The following is a 23,925-nucleotide window of genomic DNA, read 5'->3' as shown; positions in this document are numbered from 1 at the left end:
TCTGAGGTTCCCCCCTTTTTTTTCAACGCAGATCCAAGGTTTTAACCTACATCATTTTCCTTCTCAGAAGAACTTGTTTTACCATTTCTTGCAAGTCCGGGTATAATGGGAACAAATTCCATTGATTTTTGCTTGAGGAAGTTTTTCTTTCTCCTTCACCTTGAAGGATAATTTCACAGGGTACGAAGTCTTAGGTTGTTGGGGTTTTTTTTTTTTTAACTCTCCATATTTTAAGTATTTCTCTCCACTCTCGTCTTGCGTGCACGGTGGCTGAAAAAGTCTGCTGTAATTCTGATCCTTGCTCCTCTGTAACTGAAGTTTTTTCCTTTGTGTTCTTCCAAGATTTTTCATCTTTGCTCTCCCTCTTATCATGTTTACGTATTATATGCCTAGGTGAGGTTTTGTTTTTTCCCTTTATTTTTTCGCTTTTGGCTTTTATCCTCTTCGGAATTCTCTGAGCTTCCTGGACCTGCGGTTTGGTGTATATTAACTTGGAAACATTCTCAGTCCTCATGGCTTCCGTCCCTTCTCCTTCTGGTATTTCCATCTCACGCGTGTTAAGCCTTCTGTCACTGTCCCATAGTTCTGGATACTCTGTTGCTTTTTTCTTTTTTTTTTTTTTTTCAGTTCTTTCCTTAGCTGGGTCTAGTCTGCTGATGAGCCTGTCAGAGAAATTCTTCATCTGTTACAGTATATTTGATATTTAGTATTAATGTTCAATTCTTTCTTAGGATTTCCATCGATCTGGTTACATTGTCCATGAGTTCTTGCATGTTGTCTACTTTTTTCATTAAAATCCTTAGCATATTAATCACAGTGTTTAAAAATTCTTGGTTTGATAATTCCAACATTGCTGGCATATCTCAGTCTGGTTCTGATGTTCGTTTAGTCTCTTCAGACTGGTCTGATTTTGCCTTTCAGTGTGTCTTGTAACTTTTCATGGAAAGGTGGGCACAATGTACTGGGTAAAAGAAACTGCAGCCAACAGTCCCTCAGCAGCGGAGTGGTAAAGGGGAGGGGGGAGTGGCAGCGTTCCACAGCTCTGTGACTGGATCTGTGTCCTGCCGGGCCTCCGTCCCTGCACCACGAACCCCACCAGTGCCTCTCAGGGTCCTCCTCCCCTCAGGCTGGACAGGGTGGCCAGCGGGGGCTGGAGGGGGCTATGCCCGTTCCCCCAGGTAGGTTATAAATCTCCAGTAGGTCGGGATCTGGTAAAAGCTTCTCCTGAAGGCTGGCCTTGTTAAGAACAGGATGCTCTGGCGTATTTCAAAATGGTCCCTGTTCCCCTCCTGCCACCAGAAGCACGAGGGGGGTTTTTTTCCAGAAGCCATGGTGAGGATGTGGGAGAGCTCCTGAAGTCAACCCCGCAGCAGCGTGGAAGGCTCCCTGTGACCGGTCCTCCTGGAGTTTTTTTTTTCACTCTCGTGTTTGCCCACACTGAGCCTCCAGGAACTAACCACTGACAGCTGAAGTTCCGTGAAGGTTTCTCCTTCCAGGTCTCCGCTCCACTAAACTGACTTTCTGAATCGCCCTGTCTGCCCTGTGACCCCACTTCTCTGACGGATCTTGGAAGAGCGGCTGGCTTTCCAGTCTGGTCAGCTTTTTACTTTTTGGATCACAGTCCTAAACTCCTTACAAGTCAGACCAGAAGTGGAAGTCTTTCTACAACCTATTTGCTTTCGTTTTTCTGTTTTTTCCCCTTTTTATGGCATTGCTGTGTTTTCGGAGGTGTCACCTTTCTTCATCTCCTTGCAATTTGGTCCTCATTTCTAAAGTGACGTTGTCTTTTCCTCGAACGTGTTAGTTCTGTCAGTCCTTATTTCACACCATCTTACCGTCCTGTCTTCTCTTCGAGTTCGTTTACTTCCGTGTTGTGAACATACAACGTAATTAAATTATAAAATCAATGTTCAAGGTGCTGCAACTTTTCTCCACCTTGTAGTGGTGTGTTTTCTCCTACTGACAACGTTGATTTTCTTTTCTCTTTTTCCTAATACTATGTAAATAATTGTTGATTTTTTCCCTTTAATTTGGAATAGGTGGATTTTTCTGGATCAAACTATTAAGAAAATTCTCTAGAAGAGGAAAGTGGTTAGGAAAGCTTTCATCTCAAAGGCATCCTCTTCTAAGTGACGAACAGTGAATAAACGGTGACTTGGCGGCCAGAGGTCCTCTGACTCTCAGGTCCCCTCCTGTTTCAGCAGGGCTCCCATCACCGCCGTCCCCTCCCAGCCTGCACCTTCAGCCAGTGCCACCAGGGGTGCAGCTTCTGCTCTGTACATTAATCCCCTCTTTCTCAGAACTGCGCTTTTCTAGAAAGTCTAAAATAAAACCTCTGTCCCTCGTGTGCCCCCCATTCCTTTTATCTCTGCTTCTCCCAGCAGTTCTTGCCCACCACACACTCAGATACGCCCTCAGAAGCTCCCCGGCAGGGTGTGTCTCACTGCTTCTGGGGATAACTGCTCGCTGATTTGTAAAGTGGGGACAGGCAGTAGATACACAGACAGGAGAGGACAGATTCTGCACCCTGGGTCGTTGGTCCCCCTCCCCTGCTCCAGCGTGGCGGCTTTCCACAATCACTCTGGAGGAACCTGTTTGTCCCATTACTTGTGTATGTTCTCTATCTCACAATTTTGCTAAAGGGACACGCTTGCAGTGCTTCATGTATTCTTCTATTGCACAGTTTTAGGAGAAAAAAATAGGGAGGGAGGAGTCTAGGCAGATCCCATACTGCTACACGAAACCCAAGGCCCTAAATGTCATTTGAAATCATTCACACCGAATACCTCCATCATGGCTCGATCAGTGACTCCAAACGATGCCAACACACGGGGATTTTTAAGATTTTTGGAATCCACCCCCACAGAGTTCCTGATGTAACCGTCCTGGGGTGGCGGCTGATACACAGTCTTTTTATTATAAAGCTCTGTGGATAATTCTGAAGCACAGCCAATTTGGGACCTAACAATCATGGGGTTAAAACCCCTTTTTCAACAAGAAATTTTTTCTTTAATTGAAGTATAGTCAGCTTACAATGTTGTGTCAGTTTCTGGTGTGCAGCACAGTGCTTCAGTCACACATGAATACACACACACACATATGTACACACACACACATACATTCGTTTTCAGATTCTTTTCCACCATAAGATAAACATTCCTAAAAAATGTTTCAAATAAAAGACTTTCTAGGGGAAACCTGTGCTATAAATAACTGCCGTTTTTTCTTTCCAAATACCCTTATCCTTTGTACTTTACTTCAAGTTAGCCAGAATTATCTAATTTTACATTTAGGATAAATTTCTTTGACCTGTAAGTGAACTGGTTCCGTGAAGGCTTGGGTATAAGAGTTTGAAAAGTTTCATTCGAATGTCACTACGTAATACTGTATCCGTAACAGGCAAATAATAACGCATCACAGAAATGAGGATAAATGCAAACACGAATAATAGGAGAGGTCAGGGCCCTCACGTGTGGGCAGGCACCGCAAAGCCAGGGGCCAGCTCACAGCGACTGACACGCACCTTGTGTCCACGCCGCTCACTGATTAAACTACAAACGTTTAGCAAGAGAAGCCTCTGAATTTACATGTGAGCTGTCATTAGCAATAATCTCACTGCAGTCTAACCCCTCAAAACAAGGTCGGCCTCATTTCTTTTATGTTCCTTGAACACCTATTACAACGTTCTAGCTACGTGGTAAAAAAAAGTCAGAAGAATGTAGAGATTAGCTAACGCAAGCTAATTCTGAAATTAAATTTTTCGATGTGAAGTGCGTTACTGGCTGCTTGTTGAATTATTAACAAATAATTAAATATATAGATATAAATATAAAGATAAAAATCGTTCTGTATCCAAATGAGTACAAGCAGTAGGTTAAACCGCTCATATATATACAGGACCAGAGAAATCACACAAACACAGCTTGTCACAAAGCTCAAAGACACAAAAGCAAACAAAAAAACTGACCTTATGTGTGAGCTGGCAAATGGCTAGACATGAGCAGAGAAAGGAGGACACAGAACAAATGGCAGGACTTGGGCTGAAAGGAGGGGCGAATACAGGAAACCGTACATCATGTGAGCACCAGGGGTCCCTGGGCAGAGAAAAGCAAGAACCTCTGGGCTGATAAGTGGTCACACATTTTGGAGTGACAAGTGGCCTGGAGGCCGACAAAGAAAGGTGGGAAAAGGCAGGACTTTCCAGTGTCCCAATGTAACCTTTCGCTCATTATGCCCTCATTTCAATAAAATTAGCCTTGCAGATCAGAAGTATCCATCATGCACTGATGCCATGACACTTCCGATTCAGAAGAAATAAGGACAAAAATCCCTCTTCCCCTTGGGAAGGTGGAGCTGGGGTGATAATCAGGGAATATGACCTGAAACCCTTCCCTCCCCAATGAATATTCTGCTCATTCATTTTTACATCCTATGTAAGCAACTTGCCAAAGAAACTCGGGGCAGCTGCTCACCTGAGTCTGCCCGCTCCCCCCTTGCGAGTGTGCCATCCATCCCTTAATGAACCCCCACTTGACTTTCTTAACATCTGCGTCCCGTCTCTGGATTCTTTCTCTGACAGGGCAAGAACCTAGTCACTGGCCACACTTAGAGCAAGTTTGCTCTTATTATACATTTTCAAAAACAGCCACATATTAGGTCAAATAATTAAGGTTACAAAAATATGACATACTAACTTCATATGACATTCAAGCTTCAGACAGAAAAAAAATTCTTTGTAAATAAGATTACAAAGCATCTCATCAATGAAGACAGTTTAAAACCTCTTTTAAAAGGTATAGGGGGTGAGAAGGGATAGACTGGGATTTCAAAATGTAAAACAGATAAACAAGATTATCCTGTAGAGCACAGGGAAATATATACAAGATCTTGTGGTGGCTCACAGCGAAAGGAATGTGACAATGAATATATACATGTTCATATATAACTGAAAAATTATGCTCTACACTGGGATTTGACACAACATTGTAAAATGATTATAAATCAATAAAAAGTGTTTAAAAATAAAATAAAATAAAAAAAATAAAATAAAATAAAACGTATAAAACACGGTCATCTTAAAAGGAGAGCATTTCCGATCCACGTCTCACACAGCATAATCCGAAAAGCAGACCTGCCGGTCACTGACAGCGCAGGGCCTTACCCGTCCAGCCGGTGTAAGCAGAGCAGTCGTGGGGATCAGCCGTCTTCAGTCCTTCTTCCATCTGCTGCAGAAGATCTTTGATTTTGGTCTGGATCCGCTTTGTGAAATGATGAACGATCTGAGAACCGAAAGCAGACAGACATTTCAATCGCACGGGAGCAGGAGAATGCTGTAGTAAATACTTCGACCAACAGTCTAAGTTGTAACAAACGGACAGAAATTATGTTACCTGGCCCGTTTCAATGTTTCATTGATTGGAGGGAGGCGACCTTGGTTTTACAGGGTAAGTCTTAAAATGAGATTAACACCCTGAATGAACCGTTATTCATCAGTAGAATGACGGAAAATAAGTTGCAGAAACCAAATTAAAAAAAAAATAATGGGAAAAAAAAAGAAAGAAGTGGATTTGAGCACACAGACAGTGTAACTTCTTTAAGTTACAGAACATAAGGAGGATGGTTTAAAAGGTAATGACAAGGGGGAAATATTTGCAAATATAAAATATTATAAATAAAAGAAACCTATCAATCCATCTAAAACTATCAAGTATCCCATTCAAAAAAATCAGAGGACAAACATGCAAAAATGTCCAATCACTTAGCAATTAATGAAATGCAAAAAACCACAAGTACCATGGCCTGCCTATCAGAGAAACAAATTAAAAATTAAAAAATGTGAAGTCCCAAGGCAGCTAGGAGGCAAGGAAACAGGCATTTCTGTTCACTGCCAGGGATGTTTCTCCAGGGAAATTTGGCAACATTCTTAACCACGTAGCTGACGGTGGGTCCAGATCTCTGCCTCTGATGACTTCTGAAAATTCCACCTGCTACGTGGGTACCTGCCGTGTAGTCAGAGCTCCAGCTGTGACTGTGATGTTGTCTCTCCCTTTAATTCTGCCTTTTTTTCCCTTTGCGTTTGCATTCCTGTTATTTGGCATAGGCAAATTCAGGACTGTTAACATTTTCCTGACAGATTTTATCGTAAAGAAATGTCCCCTCTGTGGGACTACAGGGGAAATGTTCTCAGTACTGCATAATTCAGGCTTTCAGGGCAGATTTTATTGAAAATGTGGGATTCTGGACTAAAAGCAACCGAAAGAATTAGGTTACAATTGTATACACAGTGAAAGCTCCAGAGAGGTTTATTTAACCCTGGACGGATGTGTCTACACTGCAAAGGGGGATGAGAGCCTGGACCAGGGATGTATTTCTGAGAATTGAAACCAAATGGGCCTGTCTTTTTCCGAGAGATTTATTTATTCCGAAGACAGATATTTCCAGTGAAACTCTCAAAAAGGGAGAGAGCGAGAGTTGCCCCTTTCCCCTTTATTAAAAGCACAGAAAACGTATTTTTCTTCATCCCTTAACTACAATACAGGGTTTGTGCATGCAGAATATTTGACCTGACTTCCATGGCCCCACAGGTGGGACCTGGGACCCAGGGAACCACTCACTGGTTATTTTCCGTCTGGTAAGTAACAAGACATCTCTGATGCAGAAACCTCCGGTGTACATTCAAGAAAAAATTAACAAGTGCTAAGATTAAAGGCCTCCACTGGGGCGACGTCAGCATCAAGGCGGTGCACCACATCCCCTGCTTCGTCCTCCCGTTTATAACAGAAAGCAGGCATTACCATGGACACAGGTGCCCGCCTCCGTGTGAGCCGCGGAGCCCAGCACCTCACCCCACGGGACCCACAGCAAGTCTAGTGCCGGGTGATGAGCAGACAGACTTCAGCACCAGCTGTGAAACCTCCAGGACGCTGAACCAGTGCCAGCCCCTCTCAGCTACAGTCTCGGGGTGCAGGCAGCACAATGACCCAGGCAGTCACCGTCAGATGACAGAGCCTGTGTGGGAGCCCAGATTTCCAGAGAAGAAGGACCAGCACTCCGCTGGAGGGAAGGAAACAGAGTTCGGATGGAGTGCGTTGGTGGAACAGCTTGTCTCCACCAGCAGCACCTGGGGTTACAGGTAGGGCGCCCAGCTAAACAGATGGCCCGGGGTTTGTCCTGCAGGGCACAGGGAAGGTCCGGTTTCTAAATCTGCGCAGGACTCTGCTGAAGAGAATCCTTTCTCTCACTTCTCACTGTGCATCCAGAGCACTGCAGAGGGAGTCCACGGCCGGGAAGGGGGAGCAAATCGGAAGAGCACATGAGACGCCCCGAGGGCATCAAAGGAACGCAGCTCCTGCTGGTGTGTCCTGGGCTCCATCAGGTACGTGAAAACTCCAGGAGACGTGACATCACCCCAGGATCACAATAACCCCCCAATAACCAAACCCGAACACGAAAATCTAATATTTACACAATAAAGAATTCAAAATAGCTGTTTTAAGGAAACTGAATGATCTACAAAAAAAAAAAAACCACAACAAAACACAAAATGATGATTCAATGAAATTAAAAAAACAGTACACAATCAAAATGAAAAATATAACAAAGAAATATAAAATCATTGAGAAAAAAACAAAAATCCTGGAGCTTAAGAATTTAATGAAGTGGAAAATGCAACAGAGAGCATCAAAAGCAGAGCAGATCAAATAGAAGACAGAATCAGTAAGACGGGGACTTTGAAATAATCCAGTCTCTAGAGAAAAAAAGGAAAAAGAAGGAAAAAGAGTGAAGACGCATACCTGATCTACGAGACGTCTTCAAAAGAGCAAAATCCAATATACTCTTGTTTATCTATTCTACAAAATTATACTGTGTAGCACAGGGAAATATACACAGGATCTTATGCTGGCTCACAGAGAAAAAAATGTGACAATGAATATATGTATGTTCGTGTATAACTGAAAAATTGTGCTCTACACTGGAATTTGACACAACATTGTAAAATGATTATAAATCAATAAAAAATGTAAAAAAAAAAAAAAAGAGCAAAATCCAAATCATTAAGAGTTCCAGAAGGAAAAGTAAGGAGGAAAGAGGATGGAACACTTATTTAAAGAAATAACAGTTGAGAACTTTGCAAACCTGGGAAGAGATTTGGACATAGATTTCATGAAGCTAATAAACAGATTATCCCATTATCTCAATCCCAAATGTCCCCTCTAAGACACATTATAATAAAACTGTCAGAAATCAAACACAAAAAGAGAAACCTACAGGCACGAAGAGAAAAGAGGACTGTAACCTACAAAAAACCCAAAATGGGGTGTCAGTGAGTTTCTCAGCAGAAATCTTACAGCTCGGAAGAGAGTGGGATGATATATTCAAAACGATGAAAGACAAAAAAAAAAGCCAACCAAAAATACTCCATCTGGCAACGTTATCCTTCAGCAAAGAAGGAGAAATAAAGACTTTCCCAAATCTAAAAAAAAAAAAAAATGCTGATGTAATTCATCACCAACAGAACTGCCTAACAAGAAATGCTGAAAGTTCTAAAGCTGAAATGAAGGAGGCTAACTAGTAACATGAAACATACACACTGATGAAGATGAAGTCAGAAAACTCTGCAACATGAGGTGTGTTAACACTTAACTCTAGTACAAAGGTTGGGACAAGAGAACGAAGAATAACTGGCTACTGTAATTTGCTAATGAATACACAACACAAAGAGGCAAACTGTGACACAAAAAAACATAAAAGAGGAAAGAGTGAAAGACTATACGTTTTGCAGGAGATTGAAGCTAAGCTGTTATCAGGGTAAAATGGACTGCTGCATCTTTAAGATGTTTTCTGTTAAGTCTCGTGATGACCACAAAGCAAAAAAAACCTGAGTGGACTCACAGAAGATAAAGACGAGGAAATCAGAAGTGCACGAAGGTGGGAAATCACAAATTCATAAAGGAATGCAGAAAGAGTCAAAAAGGAAAGGAATTAACAATTGGAAATAGACACATGCACTCAACAGCAGAGCAGCCAAACATATTAAGCAAATAGTAACAGAGCTAAGGGGGAAACAGACAATACACAATTAATACGGGACTTCAGTACTATTCTGTCCGCAATGGACAGGTCATCCAGACAGAAAATCAGCAAGGAAACACTGGACTGGAATCATCCGTTAGACCAAGTGGTCCCAAGAGACGTGCATAAGCCGTTCCATCCAACAACAGAATATACAACAGAATTCTGTACACACAGAGCGCTCTGAAGGATGGATCACATGGCAGGGCACAGAACACGTCTCAGCAAATTTAAAAGGCTGAAATCATACCACTTATCTTTCCTGATACTGGTTTGAAAGTGGAAAATCAACAAGAGCAACGTGGAAAACACACATATACGAGGAATTTACATAACACACTCCTGAACCACCACCGAGGCAAAGAAGTCACAAGGGAAAGCAAACAGCACATTGAATCAGATGAAAACGGAACACATACCAAAATCACAGGGTGCTGCAAAAGCAGTTCCAAGAGGGAAGTTTATAGTGATCAACGCCTAAGGAAAGGAAAAAAGAAAGATCTTCACTAAATAACCTAGCTTTACATGTCAAAGGACTAGAAAAAGAATAAACCAACCCCAAAGTTAGCAGAAGAAAGGAAATAACAAAGACCACAGAAGTACATGAAACAGAAACCAGAGACATAATAGAAAAGATCAAACTTAAGAGCTGTTTTTCAAAACAATTAAAAACACCTGACAAACCTTTATGTAGATTAAGAAAAAGAGGAAACTCAATAAATAAAAACAGAAGTGAAAAAAGAGACATGACAGTGATCCCACAGAAACACAGCTGACCCTTGAACAGCACAGATGTGAAACGCATGGGTCCACTCATATGCAAACATTTTTCAGTAATACATACTACAGTGCTGCATGGTCCATGGTTGGTTGAATTCAGGGATGTGGAGGAACCAAGAATACAGAGGACCAACTACACATTATATGTAGATTAACCCCTGAGTTGTTTTAAGAGTCAACTGTGCAAGGTAGTATGAGACCACTACGAACAATTATATACAAGATGGATAACCTAGAAAAAATAAATTCCTAGAAACATACAACTAACCAAGGCCAAATTAAGAAGAAACAGGAAATATGAGCAGGCCAGTAGTGGAGGAGATTGAATCAGTAATCCAAAACCTCCCGAAAAAGAAAATCCGACAAAATGGGTTTCTGAATGCTTTTCCCCTAAGATCAGAACCAAGACAAGGATGCCCGCTCTGACCACTCTTGTCCAACATGGTGCTAGAAGTCCTGGCTAGAATACAATCAGGCAAAATAAAGAAATTCAAGGTATTTGACTCAGAAAGGAAGCAGTGAAACTCTCTAGACCTACAGACATGTTTTTTTTCTTCTTTTATCAATTTCTGCACCCAGTCCCCAGAGCCAGCTGAGATCTGCCGGGGTCAAAGACATGCCTCTCGAGCTCACGAGGGTCCTCAGCCCACTGTGTTCTCCCAGCCCAGGGAAATGGGGAGTGAGTGCCCATCCGCACCGCCACCCTCCCAGGCAGCAGACACATCTCAGACCACCCTCTCCACCACCCAGCCCACCGCACCTTTGCTCAAACTCAGCGCCCCTAAAACTGAAGACCCACTATCTCGGGGCCTGTGTCACCTTCCAGCCCTCACTCAGCTGCCACCTCTCAGACATATCCTGCCCACCCTTCCCCTTGCCCAGGGCATCCTGCCCTGTCTCGTGGTAAGACCCCCGAGTATGGGAACAGGCCATCTCAGCCATCACCAGAAGCCAGGGGCACAGCACAGGCCCAGCAGGGAAAGGACCCCAGGTGCTGGATGGACAGAAGTCCTGTCCTCGGCCCTCGGCATCCAGTGAATCCCCACCCAGTCTCCACGCAGTGTCTCTGCCACCTGTCCCTGCCTTTTATTCCCTATCAGGCAAATTCAAGGCCATATTAGTTCCTGCCGGCCTCTTATCAATGGCTTTTACCTCACTGGCTTCCCTGCCCGATTCAAATCAACATTCTCATGTGAGGCTTCTCCATGCTTTTAGGATGCGGGGTAAAGAGACTTCCATTTAAGGTCACCAACAATAATCATTTTTCAACCTTATGTTCCACTAAGGCTTCCCATCAACCCTGAGGTCCAGGAGGTGGATCTGCCAGCTCCACCCATTCCTGACACTCCAGTGCAGGGAGCACTCCTTGTGAGCGGCTCAGCCCAGCACGACAGACCTTCTTCACAGTATCTGTGAACCCAAGCCCGAGAGAACCATCTCTTCTCAGAACAGGGTGCACGGAGGGCACAGATCAGATGCCCCACCTTTCTCCCATCACGGCATGTAACAAAAATTGTATTTGCACAATGCACTGCAGTTAAAATGAGGGCTCCTCAGAGCCCGGGGCGCTGGCCTGGGGCTGGGGCCGCCTGGTCACAAGGAGCTCTCTCCATCCCTGCCACCCACCCATCTCGGCCAGCCGGCTCAGAAGCTCTGCCGGGAGAACCACAGCACACAGCCAGCATCTCCGGCTCTGGGCACTCCACTGTGTGGTGGCGAGAAGCCTGGGCCGCATTTCACGCCACGTGGCACCTACTGAGTAGTTTAAGCTCCGAAACGTCAACGGGAGGTAACCAACAGGTGCATACTGTAGAGCGCAAGGAGCTACGTTCAAGATTTTATAGTAACGTATGGGGAAAACGAATATGAAAACGAATCGCATGTACGTGCATGGATGACTGAAGCATCGCACTGTGCGCCAGAGATTGACACGACATTGCAAACTGCCTGGACTTCAATAAAAAATATGTATTTTTTTAAAAGCATGTGCTCAGATTTTTCTTTTAATGTTAATGGGTTAACTTTTTAAAATAGCTTTTTTAAAAAAAAGCCAACACTGGTCCAACAGACTCAGAAGACTGGTTAAACTGATCAAGGTGGACCTAATTTTTCTGAGCAATTTAAGTCTCCTTGTCCCTTCTGCAGTAAACCAAGGCAACAAAGTGGACGCGCTCCCACCACCTTCAACGTCACCTACAGGCCAGGGCCTGCCTCTTCTCTGCTCCCCCAAAGCGGAGCGCCTTCCCCAGGTGGTGGCCTGTCCGCTTCGGCTGCCTTTTGTGGCAAGGTCCCCTGACCTTACCTCTGCAAAGCAGGAGGAAGCCCTGGGACCTCCCTGAGAGGGTGAGTGGGGGCCTAGTGGCACCAGCCGGAGGAAAGGCCTGCCGTCCACTCCTGAGCCCAGATCCCAGCTCACCAGTGGGCCTCCCAGACCCCCGTCCCCACGCCCAAGCCCCAGGACGGTCTCTTCCAAACACACGCTCGATTCCTCTAAAAGGTGTAAATAATAATAATAATAATAATAACAACAACAACAATAACAATAATAATAACAAATGAATAAATAAATCTATATACCTTCCCCTCCAAACAAAACAAAAGAACTGGCTGGCAGACTGAGCTTGCCCAAAATACACAAGAAAACTAAAAATCTGTTGCCACTACTACAAAATGCCACCATATGGAAACTCAAGTGAACACACTGGCCTGAAACCTGCTCACCTGCAAGGTTACGGCGAGCAGTTGCCTCTTAGGTGAGAATATGCTGTGCCAAAGTTTAACGGCCACCGGCTCAAGGTAACCCGCACTGAGCAACTGGGACGGGAGGAAAGTTACACTGGGATTCTACGCAGACTCAAGGCCACAGGGCTTTTCCACGTCCCTCCTGGGATGACCTGACTGCCCTTTGCAGGTGAGATCTCCTTACAACGAGCCCTGAAGACCTCCGGATTGTTAGGCTGCAGTCTCGTTCCTCGATCTGAGTGGCTCACTGTGCATGGTAACTGAGACGTAAGACCCCAGGGGGGTCATCACATAGTTGCCAAGGATTTTGTCTCAGAGGCGAATGGAGGGGGGCAAGAGCTAGGGCACCCCAGATCACTTTCAAACATTTCCCACTTGTCCTCGTGGCCACCCCATGACGTTAAAGGCCCAGTCCCCATCCGTGGATGGGGCAGCTGAAGCCAGGTGGCCAGGCAACCCACCCAAAGCTGAAGAGCTGGAAACTGCGGTCGGTGACAAAGCCAGGCCTGTCCAAGTCCCAAGTGCAGGTGCGGAAGACGGACGGGACTCGGGCCCAGGCCTTCTCATCTGCCACCGCAAGCACCATCCAGCAATCCACTTCCCATCCCTGGCCGGAGTTACTCAGGGACAAAACCAGAGGAACAGGGGACCCTCTTGGTGCTCAAAGGCAGGACCCCGTGAGAGAGCTGCCTGGCAAACATCTTCCCACCTTACAGATGGAGGGCTGGGCTCTCCCTGGAAGTCAGAACATGGGGCTCAGCAAGCCCCGGGTCAGGAAGGAGGGCAGCAGCTCCTCCGCCCTGGTGAGGCCACCGACCCAGCCATCCTGTTTCTCTAGGCAGGTGCCGAGGCTGGTGGCAAAAGCATGCATAGTCTGACAGCAGAAAGGCGAGGGCCTCATCCCAGCTGCAGAAAAATCAGCAAAGTGACCCTGGCAAGTATCACCCTCTACAAGGACCTCACCTTCTCCCACCTGCAACGTGGGGACAGGTGTGGCTCCAAGGGACACCGCGCAGTGACAGTTCCTCCCCCAAGCACGGAGGTGCTCCACATGAGAGAAGCAGAGCGGTCACCCGTGCTTCTGGGCCCTGCCTCCTCCGCGCCAGCCCCGACGGTGCACCCCCGGACTCCAGCTTACTGAGCAGGTGTGCACAACAGGTGCTGCGCTGCCCAGACATTCAGCGTAGACGTCACCATCCCCTTTCTAGAAACAGGACACAGAGGGCAAGGCTCACTAAGGTCACGTCATTAGGAAGTGGCCGTCATTGGGAACCTGCCTGAGGCAAAGCCAGAGCTGGCCCACAGCACGACTCTCGGGACCGGGACCGGCTGCCTGGGAGCAGGCCCGCGGCCCCGCCCGGCACACAGCAGGAGGCACGGGCTGCGGGCCCCCTCCCCGGCCCCAGGAGGAGCTGGCCGCCACCACAGGGCAGCAGGGGTGTTCTAAGTGCGCTCAAAGGCATGACCTCATTTAGGATGAATTCTGTTTGAAAGGTTCAAACCAAAAGACCTGGCCAACAAGGCGGGTCGGGTGGTGCCAGGTCTAGAGACGGCATTGCAGGAGGAACGGCAGAGAGTCTCCAGCCTCAAACAAGTGAAGACCTTCCCCCCAGTCCCCCGTGCCACCTCCGCCTCCACCCTCCCTGCCCTCGGCTGCACTGCACCCGTCCATCTTTGAGGCCAAGCAGCCTCCAAGCCCCAAGGCGTCTGACCTTCCCCCCAACTCCTGCCTCAGCTTGCTGGGGGCCCCCCTTCGGGTGCAGCCCAGCCCTTGCCAGCACATTCCACCTTGGACGCTGGCCTCTGTTCCCTGGGCAGGTAGCAAGTCTTCCGTCCTTTTGTGTAAGGAATCCACGACTGGCAATCAGAACAGGAAAGCAAGGCCTCTGACACACTCACCTGTGAAACAGGCACCTCTGTGAACACAGAGAGAAAGAGGGTGCAGCGCACTGATGCAAGGATGCCTTCCCACATGCCCTGGACGGTTCCCAGAGGACTCCCAGTCACCTCCTAAGGCCACCTGCACGTACTTCATTACAGTAAGTTCCTTCATCTTCTAAAACACTAACCTACATTTTCATCAGACAAATACAGCCTCAAAAGCGAGGCGAGGGGCAAGAAACCCGCGCGCTGACATTCCTCTTGACTAAAATGGCCCGGATCGTGTTTGCTGCAACCCACAAGTACGCAAGATCTGTCCACGGCGGGTACTTTTGTTTCTAGTAACACCACCTCACTATTTCCACCTCGCTGCCACCACCACTTCAGGTGCCCTGTCTTTTTTTTTTTACCTCAACGATCTTAACACGTTACCTTCCTAATTCAAGGCAATGACACAGCTTTGCACATTTAGCACAGGAAACACGTCTCAGTACTTGAAAGAACAGCAATCTGAGGCCAGACTGTCTAACTCACTTCCTAAAACAGTTCAGGTAACTCAGGAGCATCCATTCTCACAGACCACCACACTCAGCAGGCAGCACGGTTCTGTAAGCCGCGAACTGTGGCACTGCGACTCGTCCTGCTGGTTCAGGCCACACTCGCCAGCCTGCCGTGTTACAAGCGGGTCCCAGCGATGCTCTATTACCCCAGGACAACTGCTCATGAAGCCCTCACCTACTTACGTATTTCGTCATCTTCCTGGTTTTTCTACAACGAGCAGAAATTAACTCAATGATCAGGGGGAAAATAAAGCTAAGGAAAATAGCCTCGTCCATTCCATTTGACGGCACAGAAACAGCCCAAGTGCAAACAGTAGCTCTCCAGTCAATCGTCCACACTCTCAGAGATCAGCGCACCAACAGTCCTTAGATGGATTCAGCGCTAAGGCTGTGACATTTTTGTCTCGTGGAAACTGACATATTGAAGACCTTGCGGGTCATTCTTGATTCTTCTCCCAAGAGAACAAAACACCAGAAAAAAAAGCCCACACGTCAGAATGGCTTCGCTCCCTCCCCACTCACATCTACGTGCATATTTCGGTCCTCTGCTATCCAGGGTCCTAGCTAGGAGCCCCAGCACACCCTCACCGCACCAGCCCCTGCTTTATCCTCCTCAGTGGGGTCCCACTGCTCTCAAGGTAAATTCCAGACCCCCTCAGCCCTGGGGACTGACCACCTGTTTGACTCTCTGCTTCAGACACACCGATCTTCCTTCAGTCCCAAGCACTCTCTCTGCCGGAAAAGCTCTCCCTTTTCTCTTTTACCTATCTAGCCCCTACATGCTCTCCGATCCCAGCTGAAGGCCCCCAAGTCTCGCTCGCCAGGTCACAGTGTCCCTCTGTCCTCGGCCCTTGTAAGTTTCCCCAAGCTTATGACATTGGTTATGACCTCTCTCCCACTAACCTCACCGCAAACTCTGCTGAGCACCAGGGGCACAGTCCGCACGCTGTTTGTTGAATAAATCAGTCCAGAAGTCACAAAATAAATGATGCAAAGCAAGTGAGAATTACTGGAGAGTTGAGAATTGGAGTCTTTAAAACGTGTTTTATTACTGAAATAAACAATGGTCATCAGCTTAAAAAAAATCAGAAAACAGAGATACCAAAAAGTTTAACCAAAACACAAAAACAAATAAACAAACAAACAAAAACCCTACTGCTGACCCTAATCCAAAGATTTTGCTGTTGACATGCTGCTGCAAATCCTTCCAAGATTTTTTTCTACCAAGAGCAGCATTACTTCTTTCCTTGCTATCAAAATGCAAGATTGCAGGGTCTGCCAAGTGATGCTGCATTAATAGAGATGGGTTGACATTTTAAAAAACGATGTTATCTGAATGGAAGTAACAATGCACCCTAAATCATTGGTACAGGAGCCATCCCATTCTCTACACCACATCCCAGATGAGAGGCAATCCTCCATAAAAACCGGCTTCAGAATTTCAGGGGAGAAACAGAGGATGAAAGGTGAAGGGTGGAGGGAGTATGTAAGAAGAGGGTTGAGCAAATCACTGTCAAAACCCCAATCTAAACTGCTTCCTAGCAAAGGGCCAATTTTTTGAGTTGTAGGCTATGGAAGCAAAGCAAAGGAGTGACTTCGTGGCTTGGTTCTTAAAACCCAGCTGTTACAACTCTGCTCTCTGAGGACACAGCAGGGTGAAATGGTGTCACCAGGTCACCCTCCCAACTCCAAGAAGAGATGCAGTGGAGCCTGGGCAAGTAAATGTCCCTGCGTTTCAGGAGCCCTCGGGAAATACTCATACACTGGGCTTGCAAACAGGAGCAATCCCTGGGCTCTGCTGCCCCACAGGGAAGCCCAGCTCTGCCTCTCCACCACTCCGCAGTCTGGGGCAAGCAGCCTGGCCTCCAGAAGCCTCAGTTTCCTCGTCTATGAAGTGGGACTATGCTCGCCCCCCACCCCCGCCCCCGGGCGCTGGATTGCTAGGGGCACTGGAATATGTCTATGCACTGAGCCTGACACACAGGAGGCACTCGAATCCAGGCCAGCATGATCTAGCTCTCCTCCACTGCTTGCTGTCAGATCTAACGAGCCACTGGTCTTGATGGACTGATCTGGTGTCAGTGAACATTATTTCACATAATCTAACTGAAAAGAAGACTTGCGACCACTACCAGAAGAAAGAGAACGTCTACAGGACGACAGGTCCAAGCCTGAAGCGACTGCGTGCAAGGCTGGCTGCCCCTCCGTGTCTCTGCGCTGCCACCGCCAAGAAGGTGTCACTGTGTGAAGTGGACACGCAGAACCAGAGACTTAACCAGTACTGTTTCCAAGAAAACGGAGAGGAGTAAAAGGGTGAGGAAGAGAGAAATTTAAAGGCTCCGGTGACTCACTGGGACTTTGATCCAAAGACTCCAGAGCTCTCACGACAAGGATGAGCCACACACCTAAAGGCGGACGGTCAGAAACACAAAACTGAGCGGTCCTTGCTAAACCCCCAGGGCAGGGCAGAAACGTGCACCCCAGTGTCACCCACTTCCTGAAGGAGGGTCCCCATCACTTCTGGGTCCCAGCGTCTGCGCAAACACCACGTGGCAGTCCCGCCCTGAGCACGGGCCCTGCCCCTAAGCCTTTCCTTGTCGAGGTGATCCATGCTGGTTCTCGGCTGTCATCCCCTTCAAGGGTCGGCTGCTGCCGTCTGGTCACGGATGCCGCCCCTTCCAGGCGGGACGAAGGAAACCCATCCGGCCACCGCCTGGATAGGGGAGGCGGATGCCAAGTGCGCGGCCCCGTGAGAGGCTGGGACCCACACAGGGGGAAGGGTCCCCGGGCTCCAGGGGGCCTGGCAGGCCCCGCGGGCGCACGGGGACACTCACTCCCACACAGGCGTCCGCAGGCCTCCGTCGCCGCGCGACCCCCACCCTGCCCCCAGGACGCCCCGCCCGCGCGCCCACGTGCCGCGCCCCCCCCAGCCCGTCCTGGCCCCGCCCCCGGGCCCCGAAGGACGCGCAGGAGAAAGAGGGGCGACGCCGCAGCTTTCCGGGACCCCCGCCCCGCGCGGCCCCCACCTGCCCGGGCGGCCTCGGAGCGCCGGACTCCCCGCGGGAGCGCGAGGAAGGCGCCCCCTGAGGACGAGGAGGGGGGCTCGCCCGCTCTCACGGTTTCCATGTCCACGCGGGGGTCTCTCACAGCTCCCCCCACCCCCCACCCCCGATCCCCGACCCCGCGCGCCCCCCGCCAAGTCTGGTCCGGAACGCACCGGGGCGCGCGGGCCGGCCGGGCCCTGGAGCAGCGCGCGCGCGGGGTCAGGGGCCGGGGGGCCGGGGGTGCTCGCTCCCCTGTGGGGCCCTCCGCCCGCCGCCCGCGCCACCGGCCAGATCACGCGGCCCTCGGCCGCACACGTGGAGCCCCCGCCGGCGTCACCGCCCGGGACACGCGCCCCAGGTCAGCGCGCCGCGCCCAGGCACGGGCTTCCACACAGAAGACCCCGAGGACTCAGACACGAAACCGACACCGCTACCCAACACATTCAGGACGTCAAGCCAACACACAGAAATCAGGTGTGTTTCTACAGACGAACAGCAAACTATCTGGAAAAAGAAAGAAAACGATCCCATGACAACAGCATCAAAAACAACAAAACACTCAGGAAGACATTTTACCAGGGAGGTGAATGCTGCAAACCGTAAGGCTCAGATGAAAGAAACCGAGGACACAAACAAATGCAAAGCTACCCTGCGTGCCGGGATCAGAAGAATTAACGCGCACTGCTGTCAATAAACGTGCACAGTTGTCTGATTCCCCTTCCAGCTGTTTCCTAACTTTTTGCCTCCAAGTTAGCAACTTAAACCTCTGGGGGAAAAAAAAGTAACCCTCCGATTTCTCGCTCTTTGGATTCTCCCGTTAATCAGATGCACAATGATTTTCATGGGAGGAAGAAACAGTGGACAACGACCTCTTTATAACCTGACGTGGTGGAACCCGTAAGGTAGAACCCAGCTCACGTCCACTCCCCGCACCCCGCTTCCGTGGGACCAGAATCCGGGCTGTGTTCACAGCAGCAACGCATCCAGCCCCAGGACACCGCCTTGCTTTCCCCAGCGGCAGCCACCACACGGTTGTGACCAACCACACACAAGTGCAAGTCCTCTGCGGGCTCCTGGAAGGTTCCCGTATTTCCTGATAAAAGAGAAAGACGCAGCTGGCACTCCCTTCTTTTTCCTCCCTTCATCCTGGTGTAAATTGGACTAGAAATCCGGAACTGCAGCAGCCCTCTTGTAACACAAGGAATACGAGAAAAACCAACATAACTGCACAAATTGCAATTATTTCAACCCTGATTTGGTTGAAAGCAATCAACGCCAACAGCTGCCTACTTCCAGACTTCCTGTTATACAGGAAAAACCATCCAAGATACTCTCAACTTGAGTCTTGTTTACTGTAGCTGAATGTAGGCCTAACGCACATTTATGTACAGATTCAGCTCTGAGGTGATGACTTTATTGCAAAGCATATACTGTATTCCTCATAAATGTTCCTGGAGCAGAGTTCTAAGGCTTATGGTTACTTGCTCTAATTCCTTTTAACACTCGCCAAAATTGCACCGTAAAAATAACTTGTCTGCCTTTGCTTTCCAGCATCTCTTCCAGTTCCTAATTTTCTAACCCTCGCTCATAAGAGAGACTTCTGATTTGTTTATATTGGAACCAAAGTCTCATGAAACAAAGTAAGAAAATTTATTATGCTGTCATTGCTTTTGGAGAAATTTTAACGGGTTCATCTTACTTAATGATGGTATTATTATAAAGAGAATAATTACTGGGCATTTATACGCCTGACACCACGTGCTCTACGCAGTATCTCAATTAACATTCACATCGCGGAAGGATGCTCTGATGTTTAGGTGGGACACCTGAGGCTAGCCCAAGGTCACATGACAACAGAGACAGCTCTCAGAGTCTTGGAATCCCAAAGGCCCCCCATGCTGAGCACTGACTGTGAAAATCTTGGCTCGATTGTCTATTTACAGTTTACCTTTAGATTTTGGAAAGGTTTATAGCGTTCAGTCAATCACACGGTCTGAATACAATACAGAAACACCTGAGGGGAAAGAATGTGGATCATTATCAAATTTTTAGCCTATTACATTATTTTATTCAGTTATTCTTCTGAAAAATAAATAATTCTTTCCCTCCACATGCCAGATACTGTTATTGGGACAAAAGCTGAATTAAGATTGGGTCCCCACCCTCGACATTTCCTGGTCTAATGGGACAAACATAAATGTAATTACGATGTCACACCGTAAATGCCTGAAGGGCCACGTGTAACCTGGAACATGCTGGGAAAGGCGTCTGTACATCCAGACTTCAGACACGTCTACAGCCTGGAGCTGCTGGGAATGTGGTGTGTCTTGGAACATGGGCTTTGATTCACCCCTGCAGAAGGAATTCAGGGAATTTTCTGGGTTTGTTCTCAACTCCTGGTCCTGGAGGCAGGCAAGGGTGTAGGCAGGGCGCTCAGAAGTCTGAAGAGGAGACGGAAGGGCATTAATCACCACTGGGAGCCTGGAAAGGGGCTTCCGCAGGACCCAAGAGACCTCTCCGTGACTAGGAGAACCTCAGTGGGGCACTTTGTGGGGTAAAAGGCCAGGAACCTTGGCTCCTCAAGCTGGAAAACGCTGCAGTCTGCTCGGCACAGCTGTCTGTGTGTGGACAGCTGTCCCCTGAGCTCCTTGACAGGGACACACATCCCCTGTCCAGGTCTGCGGGTGTCCTCCCACCAGGCACTGTCACTGTCATCAAACCCCACTGGCCGAGGTACAAGTATTATCCTCATCTCACAGGTGACAAACATGAGGCACAGACTTGCCCAAAACGATACAAACCACGAGTGGTACCCAGGCAGCCGGCCCCAGACTCCGAGCTGAGGACCACCATGCTGAGGACTTCGGGGGGGGGGGGGCAGGTAAGTCTCGAGAGATGTCCGCGCCCTAATGCCTGGAATCTGAAACGCGTCACAGACTAAGTAGGGGGCGTGTCCTGGGGCATCCAAGCGGGGCCAATCTAACCACATGAGTCCTTCCTCTGCCCGGAGTCAAAGGATGTGGCCGCAGGTGCTGGCAGAGAGCTCTGCAGTGGAAGGCCGGCTCTCATGTGGCTGCAGGGCCACGTGGAAGCCTGACGAGGACTCCCACAGCCCCTGGGAGCAAAGAGAAGCCCCAGCCCTGAGCAGCAAGGGGACAGGAGCCACCTGCTACACCCCAGGCCCTGAGTTCCCCGCCCACCTGAGACGGGAGCGGCTCATCCCAGCGCCTCCAGAAGGGAGCCCCGCCCTGCCGGCACCTTGACTGTGGCCTGTGAGCCTCTGGGCAGACGGACCAGCCACACGGCCCCCAGGCCCCTGACTCACATAACTGTGAGCACATACACGGGGGCTGTTTGAAGCCGATAAATTTATAGCAATTTCTTATGGGAGGAACGGGAAAATAACACAACTTGCTTATTTAACCCTTCGAATGGCTTCTGTGTGGTTGAGCAAGGTCATCTCCCTGGACAAGTCTGAGAACCTGAGAAACCTGCGTCGGACACACGGCTTCCAGGGGGGGTCAGGAGTCTGCAGGTGGCAGGTGCCCCGCTCTGTGCTGAGGCACGGAGAGCGAGCGGTCCTTCCTGAAAAGATAAAGTAAGGAATACGCAATGATTCCTTCTCAAATACTGAAGTTTTAATGTATTTTTTCCATGAAAGTTCTGTTTGAGGAAATACAACTGCCAAATACAAACATACAGACATCTTTAAAAAGATTAACAAGTAACTTTAAAAAAATCATGATCTTAACCTTGCAAAGAGAAGAGCGGAAACTCTCAAAATAGGTGTTTAACATGCACATTTAAATAACTCCTAAGGCAAAAGGTACAGTTTTGAACAAGTATTCCGGAGTCAAACTTCCGAGTATGAATAATATTTTCAATGGACCAGGAGAGCTTGTGAATGCAGTCATTCACTACACTCCTCGTGAATGTCGGCACTTGGGGGACAGTTCACCTAATGCAATTCTGATAACTTGTAACAGTCATCCCCGTGCTACAGACAAAGAACCTCAAGTTAACCATAACTTGCCGACATGTTTAAAGATAATTCAAAAACTGACCCAACTTTTGCGTATGTGGCGATACAGGGCGCGCACACCGGGACTCGTGCGCCTGTACCGACGCCGGCCAGGACCTCCTTCACAGGGAAGCGTTCGCAAACCTCTCTCCCTGGGGCGCTCCGTAACCTCGGCTCTCCCAGGGCAAGCCGCTTTGGAAGGGTTCACACATACGAGGAAGGCGCGCTTGGTTTTCTAAGACTCTGTCTGCAAACAAACATGAGTAAGTACCCTGACCACGGCCTCAAAGTCAACCACTGAGGGGGAAAAGGGAGAGCGCTGTGCGCGCCGACGGTGAAGGACCAGACGGTGGCGCGACTCCTCCCTTGGCTACTAGTGCTTTCAAGCAGCAGCAGCAGGACGCTCACCCAGACCAGGTGGGCGCCGAGGAAATGCCGTTTGTCTGCTTCGACGTTTGAAAATTGTTCATTCTTGTAAAAATAAGCAAATATTTCATAACTGGGTCTGTCCTCTTTTCCTTATTTCAAGCGCAGTAACACTATTAACAGAAAATGCTCTAGATTACGTATTCGAAACACATGCGACTGTCCAATTTTGATGTGTGTATTTTGTATCTCAAAAATTAACTGATAACCTGCTGTGTACACTCTCCTAGCGGATATATATGGTAACCACAAGAAAGTTTACAATCGCAGTAAAGAACCAAGGACAACTGCTAAGTGACGGTGCGTTAGTAAGCTGATCCCCAGGGCTCAGAGCACACACGCTTCTTGTTAACACAGGGACAGTGGCACTTTGTGGTCAAGCTATGCTGATTTTTTGGAAAGCTGTCAGTGAAAAGTTAGGCTTTATTCTGATTACACGATTGCTGCATGGTATTAGCTAAAATCTACAGAAGAGAAGCACTTTCTGAGAAGGCAACTCAGTTTGCTGTATTCAATTCTACTCAAGCAAAATTTGCTCAAAAGCTGCTTTGGCCCAAGCAGCGTGCCAGGTGGCCCTGAGAGTACAGGCCTCACCTGCGACACCCATAAGGAATACCACACAGTCTTACTTTAGTTTAGAATATTGTCCAGAGGACCTACATCATGACCCTACATAACATTCTAGACACACTAGGGATTTTAAAAATAAAATGATGCTGTTAAATAATATATAAAAACAATTCCAATAAAACAATAGGAGTTTTTTACTTCAGTACGTTTATTCTTCATTCAACAAACACTTACTCAGTATCTACTGTGTCCTGGCTTGGTATCAGGTGTGAAGACTTTTTTTTTTAATAATAATAATTCAAGCATAAGTAAGAAAAAAAAATCCTGTCTCAAAGAGTAAAGTTAAGTGGGTAACAGAAACAAAAAAGAATTACAGTAGGCACTCACTAATCACAGATTAAACCTTCAGAGCTCCTGTTTGAGGTTTCAAGCATAAGCATGTGATTCTGAAGACCCACGTCACGATATACAATTCTCAGTGACGCCGAGGACCAAATGGAAACAGAAGGTGAGCTGACAGAGTTGTGGGCAGACAGTTGGGCTGGCTTGCCACCATCCAATAACCCTTCTGCACCCTCACCGCCAGGCGTGTCAGTGCCCCCACTGCAGAGATGATGACAGCGAGGAACGTACGCGGGGTGGGACTTAGAAATCTGCTGACAACCTGTGAACACGCGCATGCAAACACTGCCCGTCGGACTGCATTCTCCTCAGATGGCAAAGGCGCAAGAATAAGCCGTCTCTAAGGAGACAGGATGTGTAACTTTTTTTATATTCCACGAAAGAAATAAACCTCCATGAAATTTTTCATTATCACACTTTATACTCT

The 23,925-nt window shown here is 48.0% G+C and overlaps 1 protein-coding gene across 2 annotated transcripts in view; it reads right to left on the bottom strand.

The window, feature by feature from the left end:
* LANCL2 (LanC like 2) overlaps nucleotides 1-23,925 on the bottom strand; it is a 57,376-nt gene that overhangs the window by 27,465 nt on the left and 5,986 nt on the right. Inside the window, exons 1-2 of one of the 2 annotated variants that reach the window (XM_014565779.2) lie at nucleotides 5,391-5,470; nucleotides 5,162-5,279 (exon numbers count right to left, since the gene is read on the bottom strand). In XM_014565779.2, the coding sequence (XP_014421265.1) occupies nucleotides 5,162-5,222 (61 nt within the window). In that variant the 5' untranslated portion in view covers nucleotides 5,223-5,279; nucleotides 5,391-5,470. Of the gene's footprint in view, nucleotides 1-5,161; nucleotides 5,280-5,390; nucleotides 5,471-23,925 lie in introns of those variants that run through there. The other variant, XM_032471171.1, reaches the window with a different exon arrangement.

This window comes from Camelus ferus, chromosome 31 (genome assembly GCF_009834535.1).
Source record: "Camelus ferus isolate YT-003-E chromosome 31, BCGSAC_Cfer_1.0, whole genome shotgun sequence".
Classification (NCBI taxonomy): Eukaryota; Metazoa; Chordata; class Mammalia; order Artiodactyla; family Camelidae; genus Camelus; species Camelus ferus.
This window is presented reverse-complemented; position numbering and strand designations above follow the sequence as displayed.